This window comes from Papio anubis, chromosome 9 (assembly GCF_008728515.1).
Source record: "Papio anubis isolate 15944 chromosome 9, Panubis1.0, whole genome shotgun sequence".
NCBI lineage: Eukaryota > Metazoa > Chordata > Mammalia > Primates > Cercopithecidae > Papio > Papio anubis.
In genome coordinates, this window is record NC_044984.1 from 96451036 (window position 1) to 96475024 (window position 23989).

Sequence of the window (23989 nt, forward strand, 5' to 3'; positions counted from 1 at the left end):
TAAGGAAATGAAGACCAAAAGACAAGTTAGAGTTGAGCACTTATATACTGAATCAGAGAAAGAGTAGTAAAATGAAAATGTGACGAGGCAAAGGAACTTGGCCTAGGGTGTTTAATTGGATGTAGTAGTGGCCAGGAAATAAAGATTAGTTTAATAAGGTTTGTTTGTATAGATTTCCCTGGACCTCAGCTTATACTCCTTGATGATAAGACTGTTACTTATATAAAAAGGATATCTTTCACATGGGAATTTTGTCTTCTGCTTTGAATAAACAGAAGGAAGTTCATAGTGATCATTTTGCACCTGCTGTTTTTCAAGTACTTTTAGCCTAAATTTTCATTTTACCAGGTGGCATAATTTGGGGGTGGAGTGATCTTAATTCTTTCAGTATCTTCTAGTTTTACCTACAAATTTTACCTTTTCTCCATTTTACCTACTTTAACTGGATGCATTTCCCTTACACTGTTGTACCTGCGTTTATGTGAGATACCATTCTACTGGGTCTTAAATCTAGTATGATCATCTTTACCTTGATGTCCCTGTACTGTTTCCCACATCATTTTTTTTTTCGAGATGGAGTCACTCCCACATCATTTTTTAAATAGAGCACATTGTTTGCTTTTTCAACTTACTTTCCCATTCATACTCTTAGTCGTACTGGCATGTGCCTTGTTCACTCAGTCACTTAAGTTGGTAGCCTATTTTTATTTTAATTCATTCTTCTTTAGTAGTGTGAAGAAATAGTACTAAGGTAAATGATGGATTTGAGAATATTGAATAAATAGACTAGCTAAGGGTTAAACCTTGGTGACCATACACTGGAAAATAATGAGAGAGGAATTGAGGCCATTTTTCAGAATCAGTCTTGTATAGTGATTGAAGGCTGTTATTCTGCAATCAGACTACATTCAAATCACCTCCTTTCATTTATTTATGAATTACTTCTAAAGAAATAAATAGATTTTATCAATAAGCTAAGTGAAATGTACCCTGAAAAACATTTAACCCTCATTGTAAAAATTTTGACATACTGAAATACTCAATCCAAATCAGTTTTTCTTCAGGATTTATCTATGTAGCAGTCACTCAGTGTCTCTACTTGCTAATTTTCTACTTGCTAATTCACTTAATTCAGTGTGAAACTTCAGACTCTGGGTGGGAAAGAAGAGGTGAGTTGCAACTGAGCTTTTCACAGTTCTTTTATGTGTGTGCACATGTGTAGTGGTGTGGTGGGTTGTAGGTCAGTTTTATTTCAACTTTCCACATACAGAGTTAGCTTAGGCATCCTCAACTGTGCTCAGACTTCCAAGTACTCAATGATATGAAACAACATACATATATGTCTGCAGGTGCATTCATGAGTAGCATATAGTAGTTAAAAGTAGATAGAGTTGGTTGTGTATATCCATTGCTTATATTTTTTATCCTGTGTTTGAGCTCTATTTACGTTTCTCTCTTGTTGTCTTTTTTTTTTTTTTTTTTGAGACAGAGTCTTGCTCTTTGCCCAGGCTGGAGTGCAGTGGCGCGATCTCCACTCACTGCAAACTTCCGGTTGACACCATTCTCCTGCCTCAGCCTTCCGGGTAGCTGGGACTATAGGCACCCACCACCATGCCCGGCTAATTTTTTGTATTTTTAGTAGAGATGGGGTTTCACTGTGTTAGCCAGGATGGTCTCCATCTCCTGACCTCGTAATCCACCCACCTTGGCCTCCCAAAGTGCTGGGATTACAGGCGTGAGCCACCACGTAGGTTTTTAATTCTCTGAAGTTTGAGAAAATAAGTCTTAAAGTATAATTCTTACAACTGAATTTGACTACAGTAAAACTTTTGAATACCTAGTAGAGTTGTTAGTCTGTCTAATGGCATATTTGTTTTTTCTTAACTGTTACAGTGGGAGAAAAGAAAAGATATATTAAAATACCCTTTACATTTTAGGTTTTTAGCATGTTTTTTGAGGGGGAAAATTTTTTAGCTTGAATTATACAGTGCCTCTCTAGCAGTTTTATCCTGCTAAATTTTTTTTTATTATACTTTAAGTTCTAGGGTACATGTGCACAATGTGTAGGTTTGTTACATATGTATACATATGCCATGTTGGTATGCTGCACCCATTAACTTGTCATTTACATTAAGTACATCTCCTAATGCTATCCCTCCCCCATCCCCCTACCCCATGACAGGCCCCAGTGTGTGATTTTCCCCTTCCTGTGTCCATGTGTTCTCATTGTTCAATTCCCACCTATGAGTGAGAACATGCAGTGTTTGGTTTTCTGTCCTTGCGATAGTTTGTTCAGAATAATGGTTTCCAGCTTCATCCATGTCCCTACAAAGGACATGAAGTCATCCTTTTTTATGGCTGCATAGTATTCCATGGTGTATATGTCCACATTTTCTTAATTCAGTCTATCATTGATGGACATTTGGGTTGGTTCCAAGTCTTTGCTATTGTGAATAGTGCCGCAATAAACATACGTTGTGCATGTGTCTTTATAGCAGCATAATTTATAATCCTTTGGGTATATATGCAGTAATGGGATGGCTGGGTCAAATGGTATTTCTAGTTCTAGATCCTTGAGGAATCGCCACACTGTGTTCCACAATGGTTGAAACAGTTTACAGTCCACCAACAGTGTAAAAGTGTTCCTATTTCTCCACATCCTCTTCAGCACCTGTTATTTCCTGACTTTTTAATGATCACCATTCTAACTGGTGTGAGATGGTATCTCATTGTGGTTTTGATTTGCATTTCTCTGATGACCAGTGATGATGAGCATTTTTTCATGTGTCTGTTGGCTGCATAAATGTCGTCTTTTGAAAAATGTCTGTTCATATCCTTTGCTCACTTTCTGATGGGGTTGTTTGATTTTGCCTTGTAAATTTGTTTAAGTTCTTTGTAGGTTCTGGATATTAGCCCTTTGTCAGAAGGGTAGATTGTAAAAATTTTCTCCCATTCTGTAGGTTGCTTGTTCACTCTGATGGTAGTTTCTTTTGCTGTGCAGAAGCTCTTTAGTTTAATTAGATCCCATTTGTCTATTTTGGCTTTTGTTGCCATTGCTTTTGGTGTTTCAGTCATGAAGTCCTTGCCCATGCCTATGTCCTGAATAGTATTGCCTAGGTTTACTTCTGGGGGTTTTATGGTTTTAGTTCTAACATTTAAGTCTTTGATCCATCTTGAATTAATTTTTGTATAAAGTGTAAGGAAGGGATCCAGTTTCAGCTTTCTACATATGACTAGCCAGTTTTCCCAGCACGATTTATTAAATCGGGAATCTTTTCCCCATTTCTTGCTGCCGCCTTGCAGTTCGATCTCAGACTGATGTGCTAGCAGTGAGCGAGGCTTCGTGGGCCTGGGACCCTCCAAGCCAGGCGCAGCATGTAATCTCCTGGTGTGCAGTTTGCTAAGACCGTTGGAAAAGCACAGTATTAGGGTGGGAGTGTCCCAATTTTCCAGGTACCGTCTGTCATGGCTTCCCTTGGCTAGGAAAGGGAATTCCCCGACCCCTTGCACCTCCTGGGTGAGGCAATGCTCCTCCCTGCTTCGGCTCAGTCTCCGTGCTGTGCACCCACTGTCCAACAAGCCCCAGTGAGATGAACCTGGTACCTCAGTTGGAAATGCAGAAATCACCCGTCTTCTGCGTTGCTCATGCTGGGAGCTGTAGACTGGAGCTCTTCCTATTCCGCCATCTTGGAACCTCCTCCTAAAGATTTAACCTTTATAGATTCATTGAGGACTTTTGACTTCATTATATGACAAATGTATGACTTCATTAGGTGGCAAATAATATTTTGGCTTTCTTTCTTTGGAATTAGCTTCTTAGTTTGCATCTGACTGGCAATCGTGTTAATAGAGGCTATTTTTTTTTTTTTGCCTTAAATTGTCTTATTGAGAAACTTTTACAATATTCCATTGCATAAAGCAGATGAAAGTATTAATTTTATACCTTTATGGAAAGCAGTTAAAGTACCTGTGATTGACTGTCAGATTTGAAAATGATATAACTGGGATCTAACAAGAAGAAACAGGTTTTTAAAATTGTATTACATTTTATCACCACTTTTTCCCCTCAAAACAATGATTTTACTTTAAATAAGAGAAGAGAAAGGAAATTGACATTTTTGATTACCTGTCATTTGTCAGGTGTTATTTAATCTGTGTAATCTCATTTTATAACCAAGGAAACTGACTGAAGGGTTTCAGTATCTTACCCAAGGTCACATAGCCCATTAGTGCTCTTAAGTAGACCTGTCTTTTCTCTAATGACAACAAAACATCTAGTCAATTAAAAATGTAAAGTTTTAAAATTTTGAATTATTAGAAATATATGATATAATGTACAGAGTACAAATGCTTTGGAAAATGTGTAACTCTTGCTTTTCTCATTTTATTCTTGTGAAATACAATCCTTCTTATGTCCATCAGAGAATTAAAGTGCTGAACATTTTGAACTTCCTTCATATATTAGCCAGCTGGCATGTTTTCCTAGCAAAATATTTTCTGATTTGACCACAGACTCTCTCAATCAGTTGTTACTGGTTTGAATAATAGAATATGCTGTCATGGTGGGCACCTGATCATGAAAACTGATATCTGGAGTGCATTTTTATTTGGATTTAAAATGTTTTTACAATCCCAGTATAAACACTGTTAATCTAGTCAAAACTTTTTCTCACAAGATCAAGAGCTTACATAGTTTTACTTTAACTAGTTATAGTCAAAAGGGTAAGAATAAGTTGTGCATTTACATTACACAAAATCTTATTTTAAACATGAAGGATGTCAGACTAAGAATAGTTTTGCAAATTTTTGAGATAAAACAGTTTAGTTTTAAAACTAAATAACTGGATTTATTTAATTTAAATACCATTTGGAAATTTTCTGATGTGTATGTAACCTTTGTGGGGTTGGGGAGTAAGTGTACAGTTTTTGGTACAATGCTGGAAAATTACAAATATGTCCTACATTTGGAGAATAGATCCAATGTTTGAGAGTTACCGATTTTTTGGGGGGGGGGGTTATTCATGGAACTAGTTTCATGAAATAGAATTAATTTCCATTTTCATGACACAACAGGCCCCTGCACTAAGGACAATTAGGATAATTTTTTTAGTTGTGTTTATATAGATGAGTAAAGAGCTGCTTCTTTTAAGGCAGTTGGACACTTTGTCTTAAATGTGGATAGTGAGTAGTAACAGTGGCTAATTATTATAGGAAGTATAAAAATGCAGATTTAAAAGGGTCAAATATATAGAAAATAATATTCAGGAGTACTTAATTTCTTTCTATTTTTGTTGGGTAAAGGTTATATTGTAGTTTAGTTCTAGTGAACTGTAGTTGTACTTCAATACCCACCCATCTTTAAATGCAATTAATGGACAGATCTTGGTGTTAATGGAAACTACTAAAATATTAAAGGAACTTAAATATGGAAGACAGCAATGTATTACATTTCATAAACCATATATAGATACTTAAAAATATTTAGTACTCATGGTGTATTAGAAAGGAGTAGTTAGAATTGGCCAGGCGCGGTTGCTCACGCCTGTAATCCCAGCACTCTGGGAGGTGGAGGCGGGCGGATCACGAGGTCAAATCAAGACCATCCTGGCTAACACAGTGAAATCCCGTCTCTACTAAAAAATACAAAAAATTAGCAGGGCGTAGTGGCGGGCCACCTGGTAGTCCCAGCTACTCGGAGGCTGAGGTAGGAGAATGACATCAACCCGGGGGGCAGAGCTTGCAGTGAGCTGAGATCGCACCACTGCACTCCAGCCTGGGAGACAGAGCGATACTCCGTCTCAAAAACAAACAAACAAACAAACAAACAAAAGGAGTAGCTAGAATTTAATTTTTGCTGAATTAGGGCTGGCAGCTTTTGGAAGGCATCATTATTAATTTCATTAATAAGGGAGCAGAATGGAATCAATAAAAAAACCCTTCAACTTGTTCACTGAGAGAACTTATTATGCAGATATTGAAGACTTTAAAGAAAGTTTTATAGTTAGGTAAAATATTGGCATGCAAACATGTTGGTAACATTAGTGGGTCTCTAAGCAACTATATGTCACTGTGGCCAGGTTATAATCTGTTTTATTTCTTGTGGGAAAAATAGAAACTCTGTCAAAAAAGAGAAAGAAAGAATAATTTTGCCTGATTACTAACATCTGACAACTTACAGAAAGAAACCTGTGTCTTTTTAGCACTTGTTTGTTACAGTTTCATGTGTCCATGAGCTGAGAAGAATCAAAATTAATGTCTGGCTCAAGATTTTACACTTGGTCTTAGCCAAAAGGCCAAGAAGCAATGGCTCAAGGTTTTAGCACTGATGTTTTGCTTTCCTTGTAATAGTAATGAAACATAATTTAAAAAAATTAATCTTTATGACCTTATTTTAAGACTAAAGCCTTGGAATATTATGTTATGTGGGAATTCACTATGGCATTGAGAATTTTAAATACGAGATTAAAAATAGATTAGCCAAAAGAACTAAAAGGAACTAAAAAGAATCAAAATTTTCCCCTATCAGTAGTATTTAAGTATACTTTACTGCCCACCTATCCATCCACTATGGGTAGAAGAAGGTTGACAAATTTCAAGAAATGTAGCAGTGACTATGTATGTACCATTTTTGTCATGTGCAAACTTGCCTTAGTTGTTCATATTTTATAAAATCATGAAAACCTTTTTCTTTTATATCTGGTTTCCAAAATTGTCTCATAGTTCAACTTGGGTGTTCTCTTCAAACCCACAAAAATTGAATGTAGACTTTAACAAAATTTAGTTTGTATTTCTTATCTCAGTTATAAGTTATTGAATATTCTGGGACTCAACTTTATCTCTTTTTTTGGCATTATCTTTTGCAGCACAGTGGAGAATTTACAGTCTCTCTCAGTGATGTTTTATTGACGTGGAAATACTTACTCCATGAGAAATTGAACTTACCTGTTGAAAATATGGACGTGACTGACCATTATGAGGACATTAGGAAGATTTATGATGATTTCTTGGAGAATAGTAATATGTTAGATCTGATCGATGTTTATAAAAAATGTAGGATTTTGACTTCTAATTGTGAAAATAATAAAACAATATGCCCTGTAAGTATTTTTTTAAACAATTCTATTTTAATCAAATTAAAATTTAGCTCTATTTATTTTAAATTATACTATCACCAGTTATAGTAACTTGGTAATGTTTTTGCTTTGTGAATCGTGTTAAAAATGGGAAAATTTAGCTACCTGAAAGCTACTTATTACTTGAAAGAAATATTTTGGTGGTAAATTTTCTTGGACTTGTGTTATTGTTATTTCGTTGCTATGAGAATAGCTTCTAATTAGACCAAAAATTTGTAACAAAGAAATTTGTCCCAAATGATTTCTTTTTGATTCATGTCAAAGATTGCTTTCGTATTTCACTTCCTTGATTTAGTGTGCACCTGTTCATTTGGCATATGTTGGATAAATGATTGGTATGACTTTTTCTATGGATTAATAATGTTATTTTACTACGTATAGGTATCATTTATGAGAATAGTATTATGCAATATACATGAGATAATAGACTATTCCATTTTTGTACAAGCATTTTTTTTTTAATGGAGTATAAATTTAAAAATTAAATGGAGTAGTATCCCTTGCAGCTTGGTTTTGTCTATGTTAGAATTTATAAATTGTTTTAGAATATATTTGGGTATATCTAGTTATTTTTAAAGTGTTGGAAATATTTTTGGTTATTTGAATATTTACTGAGTGCCAATAAAGTAGTAAATAGTGGCAATAAATAACTGTAGCTGGAATTAGAAGAAAATGTTTACTATATTTTATAAGATATTCAATTATTTTATAAATGTTTCAATGTAATACTTGAGAACAGTGTTTTAGCTGATTATAGTAGAAACCTCCACTACAATAGTTATTTAGAGAAAACAGAAGTATAACTCTTTTATTTAAGATGTCTAAAGAAACGCAACCAGGACTGATATGATAGCTCCATGGTTATCTGACACCTGGACTTTCTCTGTCATTCTGCTCCCTCATTTTAGTCCTTGGTCCCTACCCTCAAGACCATTTTATGTTCCAAGATGAACATTGGAGCTCCAGCCATTATATTCATTATACTGGTATTCCTTGCACCAAGAAGTAGTAAGGAAGAACAGCAGTTGCTTTTCTCTTAAGGGTACATAGCTTTTTCTTTCATCTTATTGCCAAAAGGTTAGTCATATGGCTGCAACAAGCTGCAAGGGAAGATGGAGAATATAGATCTTATTCTGGGTAATATCTTGCCAGAATAAAAACAAAAGCTCTATTACTGGGGAAGAAAGGGAGAATGGATATTGGCAAGCAGCTTGCTGTCTTTGCCTCATTGAACTATCACGAAAACCTCTGCCTTGTTACAACTTCCCCAAAACATATCCACACACGTGTACAACTACACTGTGGTAAGGATACTTGTAAAGATAGTTTTTAAAATTCTTCCTTAGCTATATCTTATTTGCTTGCTTACAGAGATTATTTTTGTCTATTTTTCACATAGTTGATTTAGAGAGGCTTAATCATATATCAGTATTGGATTGCAGGAACAACAAAGATCTTAAAAACCAGTGATAGTAAAATCTACCTGAGGTCTTTGGACTCATTGTTTTCCTTCTATTCCTTGCCCTTGTCTAAGTCCTCTAATAAGTTTCCTCATTTGGGTGGGTTAAGTTATAGTATGATATGTATCAGGGTATGAGTTCGAGGTTGTCTATGTGGGAGACTGTCTCCAAATGTCATCATGTCACCAGGAGTAAAATTGAAGCTAAGATGGTAGTAGATGAAGTAGAAAATGTTCTGCATTTTAACCCTGGAAGATCAACAACTCAATCTCTGATACTATTGTTTGTTCCAGGGAAATTTCCAGTGTGGGGAAAAAGTAGACAGGAAAATATATCCTTAGATTGATTTCTCAAAAATATACTAGATATAATCCCAATTTATGCTAAAAGTCTCTTTAAAGATACATATTAGAATATTCCAAACAGTTTTGAATGTCATGATCCTGAATTTTCATAATCCTGATGAAGTTTCTTTGTTTCATATTTGTAGCTGAAGTAAGGTAGGGATTATGAGGAATTAAGATAAAGCTAAGTCAGGGCAATTTTGGGAATGTGGTCACTTAAACAGTGCCCTCTTCACTCCCTACTTATGATTCCTCTTCTAAGGAAAATGGATTCAGGGCCCATGGGCATCTCGGAGCACATAAGGCCTTAGATTGTAACTGGAGTCTAAGTAGAGAGATTTGATACAGGGCTTGCTTTCTCATGAACTGAGCAAGTATCTCAGAAGACAGGATCAGAGACCTGGGGTGAGGAGCAGAAATGGTTGATGCTGACAAGAGCTTAGCCTTAGAGATCTGTGGAACGTCTTTTGGGGGAAGGTCAGCAAATGACCTCTGTGGGTACACTCATATTCCCTGACCCTCAAGCCAAGAAGTAGCTGAATAGATGGGCTCACTTCTTGTTGGTGAAGCTTAGGAGAACACAAGACTCTTCCTTAGCCTCAGCAGGTGACTGGTAGCCTGTTTTTTTGTCCACTGCTGCTCTGTAAGTATAGATAGCATTTCAACTTCTATTACTTGTAGAACTGTCACCACTTAAGCTACCTCAGCAGTCAGATCTGAGTCCCAAAAAGCTAATGAAGAAAACAACACATGATTTAAGGGTTTCCAGCAGCCAGAGAAGGGTGAGTTCGCTGACAACACACATGCCTAACAGAACAGAGCTACTACAGGGGAATGACAGCAACTTGAATACATATAAATGTTAGGTACTTGGGAAAATTCAAGAATAGCACCTCAACTTAAAACTACGGATGTGACAAAAAAGAAGGTAGCGCACCTGCGTGGGCCTGGGTCTGGGTGGGGGTGCCGTGGGTGCTTCATGATGCTGGGCTCTCTGGGATGGGGGGATGGCAGAGGGTGCTGCAACCACCCAGGGGAGAATGCAGCCAAAGGCGTAGGTTTTTACCTTGAACTTCTTTTGTGATGAGAAGGCCACCCTTGAGAAAGCTCATAAAACATAACACCTCTGCAGAAATGGTCCTTAGTTGGAGACTGCAACTGCTGGGAGATGCATCAACATCAGTGAATGGGGTCTTGCAAGTGGGTCCCTGATGCCTGCACACTTTTTTGGACCTTCTGATCTACCTGGCAGGGGTCAACTATACAGCCACTTTTGGAAAGAGGAAGCTTGCTGCTGTCCAGGCCAGATCTCTTGGCTCCTGGGGAAGATCCACCAGTGTCAGCCTCATTGACCCAGGAGCAACAGAAGGGAGAATCCCTCTGAGCATGGAGCTGGTCTCTAAACTTGGGATTGCCTGGGATTCCCATCACAGTCCAGAAGAAACCTGAAGAAGCTGACGGCTGCCATGCGGCAATTGAGACAGTAGGAAAGCCACCTGCTTCAGAACATTGAAGAAGCCACCTGGCACCAACTCACTGTCCAAGCTGAGAAGAAGGAACCAGGGACCCAAGGAGCTTCAGTTTAATATAAAACCAGCAGCAAGCCTCTGAAGTCCAGGCATGTCAGAGAAATGCCTTTTTTTGTGGGCACATGGTTACCAAATACAGAGCTAGATTTTATTTTTGTAAATATTTGCATCCCCTACTTTATCAAAAAGCTTTCCTTTTTATTTCTAAAAAACAAAGAATGCTTTATTTCCAACTGCATCCCTTGCTCTGCTGCCTCCCTGCTCCTCTTCCCAGATGTTGGGCAGGTGCTGGCTCTTCTCAGGAATGCAGATGAAAGCTTGTTGCTAGAGTGGAATAAAAAAGGGCAGCCCCTGTTCGAAAATTCAGACTGCATTGAAAAACGCAGGGCATAATATAGTCTAAGTCCATCTGGGATCTTCTGTTTTAAGAGACAGGTGTAAAGATTACTCTCAAACTGCAGGATGGGTGGAAAGTATTCCAGATCAAGGTTCCAGTTCTCCCTGGGAGCACCCACATTTCTTTTAAGGTTTCCAGCAGAGATGTAATGATGAAATTAATCACAAAAGGGATGAGATGCGGGCTGGTAGTTGCAGTTACTGGGTTACTGTAAATTTCATCTGTTGATGTTCTACATATGTGGTAAGAATTTATTTACTGTGTAGTATGTTTAAACATTTGTAAATTTTATGAGCTAGTTCTAGTTCCTCCTGTATAAGCTGACAATTCAAATTGTTCACTGTTTTCCTGTGACAGTTATTATCTGGTTATAAAATTATCAGATAAAAATGAGAGAAATTTATTTTTCAAATACAACATGAAAGTATAAAAAAGTGGACTTTTTCCTTTGTAATTGCATAACACTGAAATAAATACTTCAGAGTAATGTCATCTGATATTTATTAAAAACAAATCATTTTCATGACAATTAAAAAGTTCCCAACATGGTAGACCAATTCAGACCAAAATTAGTCTCTTGAAAATTAAGCACAGTAAATACTTAAAGCACAAAGAAAAATATTAGATAAAGAAATCATGAAGTACTTAGTAATTTTCCAAGTAGGAGAACAGTAAAAAAAAAAAAAAGAAAAAACAGGGGTTAAACAGAAGCAGATCCATGAGGCTATAATTAAGTACATAATTTGATATAGATATATTTGTTATAAGACATATTTTCCTTAGCTGAAACAAAAGCAGATAACACCATTATGATAGGTTGGCCTTTTGAGATATCTTTTCAGGTTTTTTGCATTTCTGACATCCATGGCTCCACCTGGACCAACCCAGAAGCAATTTAGCATGAAGGACAACAGCTTTGATCCCCTATTTCCTCTCTGCCCAAACCAATCAGCAGCAAGCCTAGCCACCCCCATCCCTTCTTCCAAACTGCCTTTGAAAACCCCCTAACCTATGAGCTTTGGATGAGATTGGTTTGAATACTAACTCTATCTCCCACGTGGCATGGCCAGCCTTGTGCCTATTAAACTCTTTTTTTGATACAGGGTCTCACTCTAGCACCCAGGTTGGAGGGCAGTGGTGCAGTCACAACTCACTGCAGCCTTCCCGGGCTCAAGTAATCCTGCCACCTCAGCCTCTCAAGCAGCTGGGACTACAGGCACACGCCATCATGCCCAGCTAAATTTTTGCATTTTTTGCAGAGACAGAGTTTTATCATGTTGCCCAGGCTGGTCTTGAACACCTGGACTCAAGCAATCCACCTGCTTTGGCCTCACAGAGTGGTAGGATTACAGGTGTGAGCCACGGTACCTGACCCTAAACTTTTTCTTTACTGCAGTTATGTGATCTTTATTTGTATAGCAGACAGGAAGAACCCATGGACAGTTACATTATGAAGTTTAATTATATGTATACTTAATGATTGCTAACAATTGTCAGGTAATACTCTGGACTGAAACATCAATGACACTGAGTAGAGCTTTATGTGAAGTAATTTTTATAGTCAGCATTTTATTAGTAATACCCTGTATTTTCTACAGAGTCAACTACTGGATTTTCTGTCTGGCAAACAGTATGCAGTAGGTGATGAAACTGATCTTTCTATACCAACATCACCAACGAGTAAATACAACCAGGATAATGAAAAGGTACTGATAAACTGTGAGTAAGTTCAAGCAGACTATAATCCCTTTCAAATCACTGAATTTGGTGGTACCTTAAAGTTACTAATGCTTTGTAAAAATTTTTTTAACAAATCTTTAATTTGTTTAAAACTGTATTCACAAAGAATAATACATTGGAGGCTGGTGAGAATGTGAAAAAAGAGTCTTTATGATTTGGGGCCAAGGTAACAGGCATTTAGTAAAAATAGGTATCATTCAAAGTATCAGGAAAGTAATTGAAGGTCCAGTTTGTCAAAGTTCTTTGAATCTCTGATAAACTTCACATTTACTCTTTTAGATCATTGATCCTTGGGAGAATGTGCTCAACTGAAAAATCTGGTCTATACCCTTTGCTGTAGTACAACTCATATATCAGGAGTTTGGATGATAGGGTTTGTTGTATAAACCACCAAAAAGTAGTGCCACATACAAGTTTGGTTTAATATAATTTACCTTCAGCTGAACACTATGCTGGGTACCTAATCATATGTGGTAACCACACTAACCATAGTAGTAGTACTTATGAAAATGGGGACAAAACTATGACCTTTTTTCTCTCTTGCCCAAATTCCTATTTAAAGGGACTGGGGAGTATACCTTCTAAACTGTAACATCTCATCAGCTGGGTTTTATTTAACCGTCTATAATGTGGTTTACTTTCCAACCTGACTCTGGCATAATATCACATGACAGATAGAGAAGGAAATAAAAATATTTTACCCCAAAATACATTTCTTTGCCATATTTTGAAATGGTCCTACAAAGCTGTCTTTTGTGGAGGAAAATGTGCGTTTGTAAAGGATCTTTATTAATGTAACTAAATCTTTCCTCTTCCAGGCCCTCCAAATCCTGAAGAGATAACTGAGAGTCTAGCACCTTTTACAGGTCTAAATAGGAAGCATTTGCCATCTATTGTTTCTAAGGGTGGCCATCTATGAGACTTCATCTACATAATAAGAACCTTGGTCTTCACAATCCCATATCTTAAACCAGAGACTCCTTTCTACTGATTCCGGGTCTTTAGATAATAATTCTTTCAACCAATTGCTTGCCAACCAGAAAATCTTTGAATCTACCTATGACCTGTTAGCCCATTTCAAGCTGTCCCACCTTTCCAGGCTGAACCAATGTTTACCTCACATGTACCGATTGATGTCTTATGTCTCTCTAAAACATATATTACCCCAGCTACTCAGGAGGCTGAGGCAGGGGAATTGCTTGCACCAGGGAGGTGGAGGTTACAGTGAGCTGAGATCGCACCACTGCACTCCAGCCTGGGCGACAGAGCAAGACTCCATCTCAAAAATAAAAACGAAAAACAAAAAAACATATATAATCAAGCTATAACCCAACCACCTTGGGCACATGTTCTCAACATCTCTTGAGACTGCACCTCAGACCACTGAGAGACAGGACTAGCTGGATTTCCTAGGCCGACTAAGAATTCCTAAGCCCAGCTGGGAAGGTGACCACATCGACCTTTAAACACGTGGTTTGCAACTTAGCTCACACTCGACCAATCAGGTAGTAAAGAGAGCTCACTAAAATGCTAATTAGGCTAAAACAGGAGGTAAAGAAATAGCCAATCATCTATAGCCTGAGAGCACAGCGGGAGGGACCAAGATGGGAATATAAACCCAGGCATTCGAGCAGGGAACGGCAACCCCTTTGGGTCCCCTCCCATTTTATGGGAGCTCTGTATTCACTCTGTTAAATCTTGCAACTGCACACTCTTGTGGTCCATGTTTGTTATGGCTCGAGCTGAGCTTTTGCTCGCCATCCACAACTGCTGTTTGCCGCTGTTGCAGACCTGCTGCTGACTTCCACCTCTCTGGATCTGGCAGGATGTCCACTGTGCTCCTGATCTAGCGAGGCGCCGATTGGGCTAAAGGCTTGCCATTGTTCCTGCATGGCTAAGTACCCAGGTTCATCCCGATTGAGCTGAACACTAGTCACAGGGTTCCACGGTTCTCTTCCGTGACCCATGGCTTCTAATAGAGCTATAACACTCACTGCATGGCCCAAGATTCCATTCCTTGGAATCTGTGAGGCCAAGAACCCCAGATCAGAAAACAAGAGGCTTGTCGCCACCTTGGAAGCACCCACCACCATCTTGGGAGCTCTAAGAACAAGGACTGCCGGTAACACCATGATCACTCATATTTGGCTGAGAATAAACCTTCTTAAATATTTCACAGGGTTTAACTCCTGGCAAAGTTTCTGTAGTTAATAAAATCACATTGACAAGATGAGAATTTAAGAGTATTGAAAAAAGTGAAATTATATTCAACATATTTTAATTATTTTTATTTTATTTATTTTGATTATTATTACTTTTTTTGAGGCAGAGGCTCACTGTGTTGCCCAGGCTGAAGTGCAGTGGCATGATCTCCGCTCACTGAAACCTCTGCCTCCTGGGTTCAAGCGATCCATCCACCTCAGCCTCCCAAGTAGCTAGGATTACAAGCGTGTGCCACCACGCCTGGCTGATTTTTGTATTTTTAGTAGAGACCAGGTTTTACCATGTTGGCCAGGCTGACTTTGAACCCCTGACCTCAGGTGATCTGCCTGCCTCTGTCTCTCAAAGTGCTGGGATTACAGGCATGAGCCACTGTGCCCAGCCAACATATTTTAGAAATACGATATATAAAAGGTCTAGAATACATTTACTTCCAAAATCACCTGCTCCAATAAGTTAAAACACTTGGTGAATCGCCTTCATTTTTTGACAAACATTGCTGAGGTAGATTCTTCTATGTGTCCCATGTTAAATAGATTGCACTTAAAATATGTATTTTAGCAGTGCCCTCAAATACCTGTATGTCTCCTTCCTAGATTTAATGAAGTGTTTTATATGTGCATCTGATATTTTTTCTGTCATATTTGAAAGTAAGTTGCTGACATGTGGATCCATAAAATTCCTTAGCATACATTTCCTAAAAATAATGACATAACTGCAATATAATTATAATAAATAAGAAAACTTTAGCAAGTATTTTCAAATATCATTTACTAACTTCCATATTTAAATTTCTCCATTTGTCCCCAAAATGGTTTTATGTCTCCTTAGACTCTTTTACTCTAGAAGAATTCCCGTAATCTTTTTTTTAAAAAAATTTCTGATTAATTCCTTGTGGTATTATTTAACTTGTTTCTCTATTTGCTGTATTTCCAATAAACTGGAAGTGACATCTAAAATCTTGCTTATATTTTGGTTTAGCATTTCCTAAGAAATACTTCTTAACTGATGCAGAGTATTTCATTTTTTGTCGTATTGGGAAGCAAACTCAGGTTATCCTAAATTTCCAGGTCTCTCCAGTATAAAGATGTAGTTTTCCCTTTGCTGTCAGCAAAGATCTGTGAGGTGACACTTTGGCACTGTATAAATATCCTGTTTCCCAGTAACCTTTTATCTAATGGTTTTAAGCATTGATGATCCCTGCTTGAATCAGTTATTTCTATAGTGTCTATAGAATAGTGAGCTTCTAATTCTGTTATGTCTTTACATTAATTAATTGCCATTTCTCAGTAAAACTTTATCTTATCAAATGAGATGAAGTACCCTTCTCTAAAAATCTCAGGGTAACTCCTTAATTCTCTACCAATTTAGGGGTTAGTGTAATAGTTATATATAATATAAGTAAATTAGATATTTATTCTTTTATAGTACTCCCTTTTGTGTATCTATTATATGGATTCATGAATTTATTCAGTGTAAAATGAGTTACACTCATTAATCTTTAATGCTAAAATAGAGGAAGCTGCTTCGAGCAGGTTTTTCTGTCTTTTTTATATGCTCTAGTAGACTTTTCGAGCATTTTCCTCCTTTCTGGTACAAGAAAATATCCCAGCCCACCTGCCCAGACCTGTTTCCTTTTAGATTTCTCTTGCTTGAAATTAACTTTTCACTTACATTTCCTCTCTTTTCCCTCAATGCCCAAATCTTGACAAAGTGATTGCCAAATTGCCTGATCTTTTCTCAGTGGCACTTAAGTGGTGCATTTGTATATCAAGAGGGTAGATCACTTAAAGATCTCTTGTATGTGCTAAAGATCTATCCTGTATGTGCTATAGGGAGGAAATTATAGTTGTTATATCTGTATTTTTAAAGAGGAATGAACTAATTTGTATGTATGAAAAGAAGCTTTTGGAACTTCAACTTATAAAGTTTAAAGGGATATCTGTGACTAAAGATTACAAGCATGTAGTTTCCTGATTTAAACAACACTGATAGTTTCATTGTGTTAATTCTCTAATTTCTCTCTTTTGCTTTCTTGGATTGTATTTTCTAATAGAATTTTATCTACTAGTTCAACTAATGGATTTGATTTTCTGAGGAGTATTAAATTGTCAGCCATCTTCCTAGCCATGCTTCTGTTACTTGCAGTTTCTAATTTTTCTTTTTACAAGGTCTTTTTGGAAGTCAATGTATTTCTTTTTTCCCCTCCGAGACAGAGCGTCACTCCATTGCCCAGGCTGGAGTGCAGTGGTGCGATCTCAGTTCACTGCAACCTCCACCTCCTGGGTTCAAGCAATTCTCCTGCCTTAGTCTCCTGAATAGCTGGGATTACAGGCACGTGCCACCACGCCCGGCTAATTTTGTATTTTTAGTACAGATGGGGTTTCACCATGTTGGCCAGGCTGGTCTTGAACTCCTGACCTCATGGTCCACCCATCTCGGCCTCCCAAAGGCTGAGATGACAGGCGTGAGCCACCGCATCCAGCCAAAAGCCAATGTATTTCTAATTAAAATCTTAATGTGAATTTTTGGGCTGCAGTCTTGCAAAGATATATTTTGACCATCAAATGTGTTTACTAATAGAACACCAGAGTCTTCAAGTAGGTGAATGGATTGAATTTGAGAAACAATATTTTTGTTTCCTTATTTTATTTTACTTCATTTTATTTTTCCTAAGGTACTAAACCATTGCTTTTAAAATTCTGAAGTAATGAAGGGAATAATAGAATAAAGTCCAAAGAAAAGAAAACCATCAGTTTAAAAAAAAATCTGAATATCTTAGTTTTTGTCCAACTTTTTTTTTTTTTTTGTCAGTATATATAACCAGTTATGCATTGGCAAACAAAAGTTAAAAAAAGACCCTGTATAAATTGTTAATCTTCTCAACTTAGAAGAACTGACTTTCTTCAAACTGAGGTTGAATATCTGCCTTTCTCTCAGTAAGAAGAGATAGGAAAAGAAACTTGGAATTGTCAGAAAGCTTAAATAAAATTGACCAACTTCTAAACAAACATTGCAAATACTTTGTGGTATGGATAGAATCAGTTTATTAAACAAATAAACAGAACAGTATCCTTATTTTTGGTGTCTTGGTAAAGGCTTCAATCTTGTGGATTTTTTCAATTTAGGCCCTTGCTCTTGGACATCATAACTGTACTTATGTGGACTGCTTTTCCAGGGAGCCTCTTTAAAACTCACTTGTAAATACAAGAGCAAGGAAACCATAACAACCATGTTATCTGACCATAATGATAGGGATAGATTTCCAATTGCAGCCATGAGTTAAACGAAACACTCTAACTGTGAGGACTCCAAGATGTTTTTCCCTTAAGTTTGCCCAACATCACAGATCAGAAGGACAAAATTTGCTAACCTTAAGGAGCAACTTGTAGATGTGAGAGCTTAAGCCCTGGTTTTGTACCCAATTAGGATCAGGTATATACATATTTGTTAAGTTCTTGTTATTTTTGAACAGCAGAAGCACAGTGACATAGAGATTGCATTAAGTTAAATTTAGGGAAAGTTTCTGATTACAGTGTGAATATCACTTTTTCTCTGCTTTGATTTTTGGTAAATTGTGTTATTCTTCCCAAATGTCAAAGGAATAAAAAGAATTGTGTTTTAGACAGACTATTGCACTGTGAAGTTAAAATGGAAACTCATATTATAGACTTGTATAATAGAAGTATTGTGATTTACTGTGAAAATAAAGATAAAAGGACATTTGAAATATGAGCAGAGGCTGGTCACGGTGGCTCGTGCCTATAATCCCAGCATTTTGGGAGGCTAAGGCAGGCAGATCACCTGAGGTTGAGAGTTCGAGACCAGCCTGACCAACATGGAGAAACCCTGTCTCTACTAAAAGTACAAAATTAGCCAGGTGTGGTGGCACATGCCTGTAATCCCAGCTATTTGGGAGGCTGAGGCAGGAGAATCACTTGAACTTGGGAGGCTGAGGTTGCGGTGAGCCGAGATTGTGTCATTGCATTCCAGCCTGGGCAACAAGAGCAAAACACCGTCTCAAAATTAAAAAAAATAAAAAATAATTTAAAAAAGAAAGAAATATAATCAGAAAACTATATTATACCTTATTCTATAAAATTTTAGGAGAAACTTTAAAGCTTATTTTTATTTGGTTGTGCCTTAGAATACCTTTCTTTGTAAGGCACTGTAATAAAAAATATAAGCATTTATTTTATCCCAGGTAAGTTTTTTTTTTTCCCCTTTGGAAGCAGTCTTATTCTGTCACCCAGACTGGAGTGCAGTAGCACTATCTTGGCTCACTGCAACCTCCACCTCCCAGGTTCAAGTGATTCTTGTGCCACAGCCTCCCGAGTAGCTGGGATTACAGGTGTGTGCCACCACGTCCAGCTAATATTTTGTATTTTTAGTAGAGACAGGGTTTCGCTGTGTTGGCCAGGCGGGTCTTGAACTCTTGGCCTCAAGTGATCCACCTGCCTTGGCGTCCCTGTGGTGGGATTACAGGTGTGAGCCAACACACCCAGCCTCAGGTAAGTTTTTCTTAATAGATTTTTAATTTTGAAATTTTTAAAAGGACAAATTTATATATTGATTTTTCTTTCATCACTGAAAACTCATTGAGAACCTATTGAGTTTCATTAAATGAAAACTCATTGAGAACAAAAATAGATTGGTTACCTACTATAATGCGAGTCATTCCGTTAGCATCTAAGGACACATGATTTGCTCTCATGGAACTCATAAAGTAATAGGAGGATTAAGAAACGTTACCAGAAAGTGGCTAGGCACAGTGGCTCGTGCCTGTAATCCCAGCACTTTGGGAGGTCAAGGCAGGAGGATCACTTGAGCACAGGAGTTCAAGATTAGCCTGGAAAACAGAGTGAAATATTGTCTCCATAAAAAAATATTAAAAAGGAAAGTATCAGGAAGTGTTAACACCTATGCAGAGAATTATAATAGGGTGGTATGCAGAGTTATCACAGGATGGCTGGAAAGAGAATACATGAATGTCTACTTTAGATTGGGGAATCAGGGAGCATCTCTGAAATGGTGACGTTGAACTAGTATATTTAATATGCAAGGAAAAATCTTTCTCATGGTTAATCTTTAAACTTTGTTTTCTTGTAGTTAATTTTGCTTCAATTCTATCTCAAGTCCATATTTAAAGCAACGCTTTCCTGTCCAGTGAAGTTTTTCTTTTAAATTGACCGTGACTGCCTCCTACGTTTCAAGAATCGTTTTTTACATGGAAATTTAAATAGTCAAAATATATTATCTTTTGAATTTCTTTTAAGATGAATATGCTTAATAATTATTTAAGAGACTTGCTAAGGATTTGTAATTTTTTATTACTGCCTTTTTTAGTTTCTTTGATGCTTCAAAAATTTAAAATGTGATTAGATTGAATATGATGAAATTTTAGTTTTAATAAGGGAAATATTTTCTTAGCATTTACAGATGATAAATTCCTGGGACATTAGTTGTGACTGAAATTACTGAAGGATTTTTGAATTTCGTGTGTCTTGGGCAGGAATCGAGTTTAGAGTTTGTGAGTCTGTTATCTGAAGGAGTAGGCAAGAAGATGATTTCAAGTGGGCAGTTTGGGAACAACATTTAAGAATTAGAAACAAACAGGGTTCTAGAGCAGAAGGTGGGATGGAAGTAGTTGAGAAGGCAAAAATAGGAAGAAAATTCCATGCAAGGAATTTAATTTTGAGCTGCTCATGGTGGCTCACGCCTGTATTCCCAGCACTTTGGGAGGTCGAGGCGGAAGGATCACTGGAGCCCAGGAGTTCAACACCAACCTGGGCAACATAGTGGGACCTTGTCTCTACAAAAAATAAAAACATTTAGCTGCTTGCGGTAGCACATGCCTGTAATCCTAGCTACTAGGGAGGCTGAAGCAGGAGGGTCACTTAAGCCTGGGAGGTTGAAGTTGCAGTGTGCCCTGATTGTGCCACTGCACTCCAGCCTAACAGCAAGACTCTGTTTCCACAAAAAAAAAAAAAAAAAAAAAAAGAATTTGATTTTGATGAAATCCAATTTATCTTTTTTTTTTTTTTTTTCCCTTTTCTGATTGTGCTTCTGGTGTCTTACGTAAGAACTCTGCCTTATTCCAGGTCATGAATAATTTCTATTACATTGTCTTTTAAAAGTTTAATAGTTTATATTGTACATTTATAGACTTATGATCCACTTTGAGTTTACTTTTATAAAAGGTGTGAAGTTGAAGTTGAAGTTCATGTGTTTTGCATATGGATGACCAATTGCTCCAACACCAATTATTGAAAAGACTGTCTTTTCTTCATTGCTCCTTTTGCACATTTGTGAAAAATCAGATTGCTCTATTTGTGTTGGTCTATTTCTGCACCCTATTCTGTTCCATTGAGCCGAGTGTTCTTTTGTAAATACTACTCTGTCTTAATTATTGTAATCGTATAGTAATTTAGATTGCTTCTCAGCATGTTTAATACACTGTTCCAATATCATCTGGCCTACATAATTCTGGATGATTTGTTAACCTTATTATTGTTCCTCTCTAGGTAATGTGTCATTTTGTGCTGGCTGCACTCAAGATTTTTTCTTACTTTTGGCTGTCAGAGTTTGTATACATTTTGTTTGGTTTTCCTACTTATATAGCTTATTGGATCTATAAATTAATGTTTTCTACTAAATTTGGGATGCTTTCAGACAAAATTTCTTCATATATTTTTTCTACCCTTTTCACTTCTCTTCAGGGATTCCAATTACATGTATGTTTGACTTCTTAAATTGTCTCATACATCCCTTTGGTTCCTTCTTCTTTTTTTGTTGCTGTTCTCTTTCGTTTTTCAGATTTGGTAATAGCTATTGGTTTGTCTATAAGTTCACCAGTACTTTCTTCTACTCTCTCCAAGTTGCTGTTGAACCCATCAAGCAAATTTTGTTTTATTTATTGTACTTTTCATTTCCAGAATTTATTTTGTCCACTTTTCTGTTGACATTCCCTCTGTTAATTTGTTGATAACAGATATTCTTTTAATTCATTGAACATATTTCCTTTTAATATCTTGAACATAATTCATAATAACTGCCTTGATGTTTTTCTGCTAAACTCGGCATCTAGGTCTTCTTGGTGGCAATTTCTATTGACTACTTTTTACCCGGAGTAGGGGGTCACACCTTTTTTCTTCATTTATTGATTTTTGGATGAAAACTGGATATTATAGGTAATATTTTATAACAACTCTGGATTCCTTTATGTTCTTCTGAGAAATATTGTGTTTTTGTGCTAGTGGGCAACTGACTTGCCTGAATTCCAACTTAATACTCTGTCTCCATTCTATGTTGGTATGCAATTGCTGATATCTGTTCTTGTGTCTTCCTTTGCTGCTTTTTTTTAGCTGCATTTTTGTAGGTCTCCCCTCTGCCTGCCAAATTTGGTAGTCAGTCAAGAATTTGGGGAGAGATGGAGTTTACTGATTGTCCAACTTGTTTTTATATGGCAGTTCTCTTTTTCTAAAGAGTTAAGTGAGGTATTGTGATTGAATGATTATATACATATTTACTGCATATGAAAAAGATTATGGATTTAGAAGAATTGCAATAAAGAAATTAACTGAATATTTTATTGCACAGGTGCAGCTGCTAGCAAGGAAAATTATCTTTTCATATTTAAACCTGCTAGTAAATTCAAAGAATGACCTGGCTGTGGCTCATATTCTCAATATTCCTGATAGAGGACTAGGAAGAGAAGCCTTCACTGATTTGAAACATGCTGCTCGAGAGAAACAAATGTCTATCTTTTTGGTATGAATGTGTGACATGTTCAAAATTAAGACTCCTTGCACAGTGGATCCATGTATCCTAATATGCTTGTAACTAGGATGAAACAACTTTTAAGTGGTTAACTTATGTTCTACCTCTGTATTTGAAAATCCGTGGTATTTTAATTTTTTACCATATCCTTCAAGTTTGGTAAAGGAGAATTTCTCTAAAGCAGTGTTTCCTTACATATGTTCTGTATAGTGCTGGCCCTGATAAATTCTCTGTGAATAAATGTTTCCAATGTCAAAACGTTTCTGTTAAATGTTCTTTGAATAAATGTTTCCAAGGGCAAAATGTTTAGAAGTAGTATATACCCTTATTCATTATACATAATCCATGATTGTATATAAGAGCTCTGAGAAGTCCTGCCATAAAGAAATCTGCTCATAGCAAATTAAGCTTGTTATTTAATGTGTTGTTTCCTAATTTATTTGACCGTGGAACTTTCCCCTAAATTACTGACATTTCACAGGATTTGTCTTTCTTAAAATGTACCTTGGAACATTTCATCTTTGATTGAAACACTCTTATGTACAGCTATCACATATGTATTTTTATCATTGTAAGGACAAGCCTTTTGAACTATACATGATCCCAGGATGGGAAAGCTGGATAGAACTTAGTGATTATCTAGTCTATATTTTTATTTTACAAATAGAGAGGCTGAGGTTTGGAAGTGTTAAATTGCCCAACCAATTCATCTGTTTAACACAACAGATCAGTTGACAGTAAAAATTCCCTTGTTCCATATAACAGTTTCAAAGCTAGTAGTCAACTATATTAGAATATATTCATAAATGAGTTATTTATAGTCAATAATACATTCTAATTAATATACTTTAGCTCTTAATTTGTCCTCTAACTCAGCTCCTCTGTCTCGATCTGCAGCTGGGTGTGTCATTGCTACCACACTTGATAGCATGAATTCTGCATGGCATTTGTTTCTTTGGTTATTTGCTTCTGACTCAACGTGTGTCATGAGCCATAAAGTGTGCTTCCCTTTTAACTGTATACCCAGAATTATATAGATTTACTTAGCTTTATGAAGTAAATTACAGTTTTAATTTAATAAATCACTGGACATAACTTACCCATTTGTTTTAATTCATAGGTGGCCACGTCATTTATTAGGACAATAGAGCTTGGAGGGAAAGGTTATGCACCACCACCATCAGATCCTTTAAGGACACATGTAAAGGGATTGTCTAATTTTATTAATTTCATTGACAAATTAGATGAGATTCTTGGAGAAATACCAAACCCAAGGTAATGACTTTTGATATTTTACAAATATGTTATTAATCTATCTTTAAAACTTTATAGAATTGGGTAGAAATAAGAGATATTGAAATGACCAAGCATCAGACCAAACGGTAGG

The 23989-nt window shown here is 36.8% G+C and overlaps 1 protein-coding gene across 4 annotated transcripts in view; it reads left to right on the forward strand.

Moving 5' to 3' along the window:
* The window catches only part of PARPBP (PARP1 binding protein), a 64226-nt gene that overhangs the window by 10138 nt on the left and 30099 nt on the right, over positions 1-23989 (forward strand). The window contains exons 3-6 of one of the 4 annotated variants that reach the window (XM_003907047.4): positions 6864-7097; positions 12462-12569; positions 22423-22593; positions 23723-23877. In XM_003907047.4, the coding sequence (XP_003907096.2) occupies positions 6864-7097; positions 12462-12569; positions 22423-22593; positions 23723-23877 (668 nt within the window). Of the gene's footprint in view, positions 1-6863; positions 7098-12461; positions 12570-13421; positions 13823-22422; positions 22594-23722; positions 23878-23989 lie in introns of those variants that run through there. The other 3 variants (XM_009181544.3, XM_009181543.3, XM_021922818.2) reach the window with 3 other exon arrangements.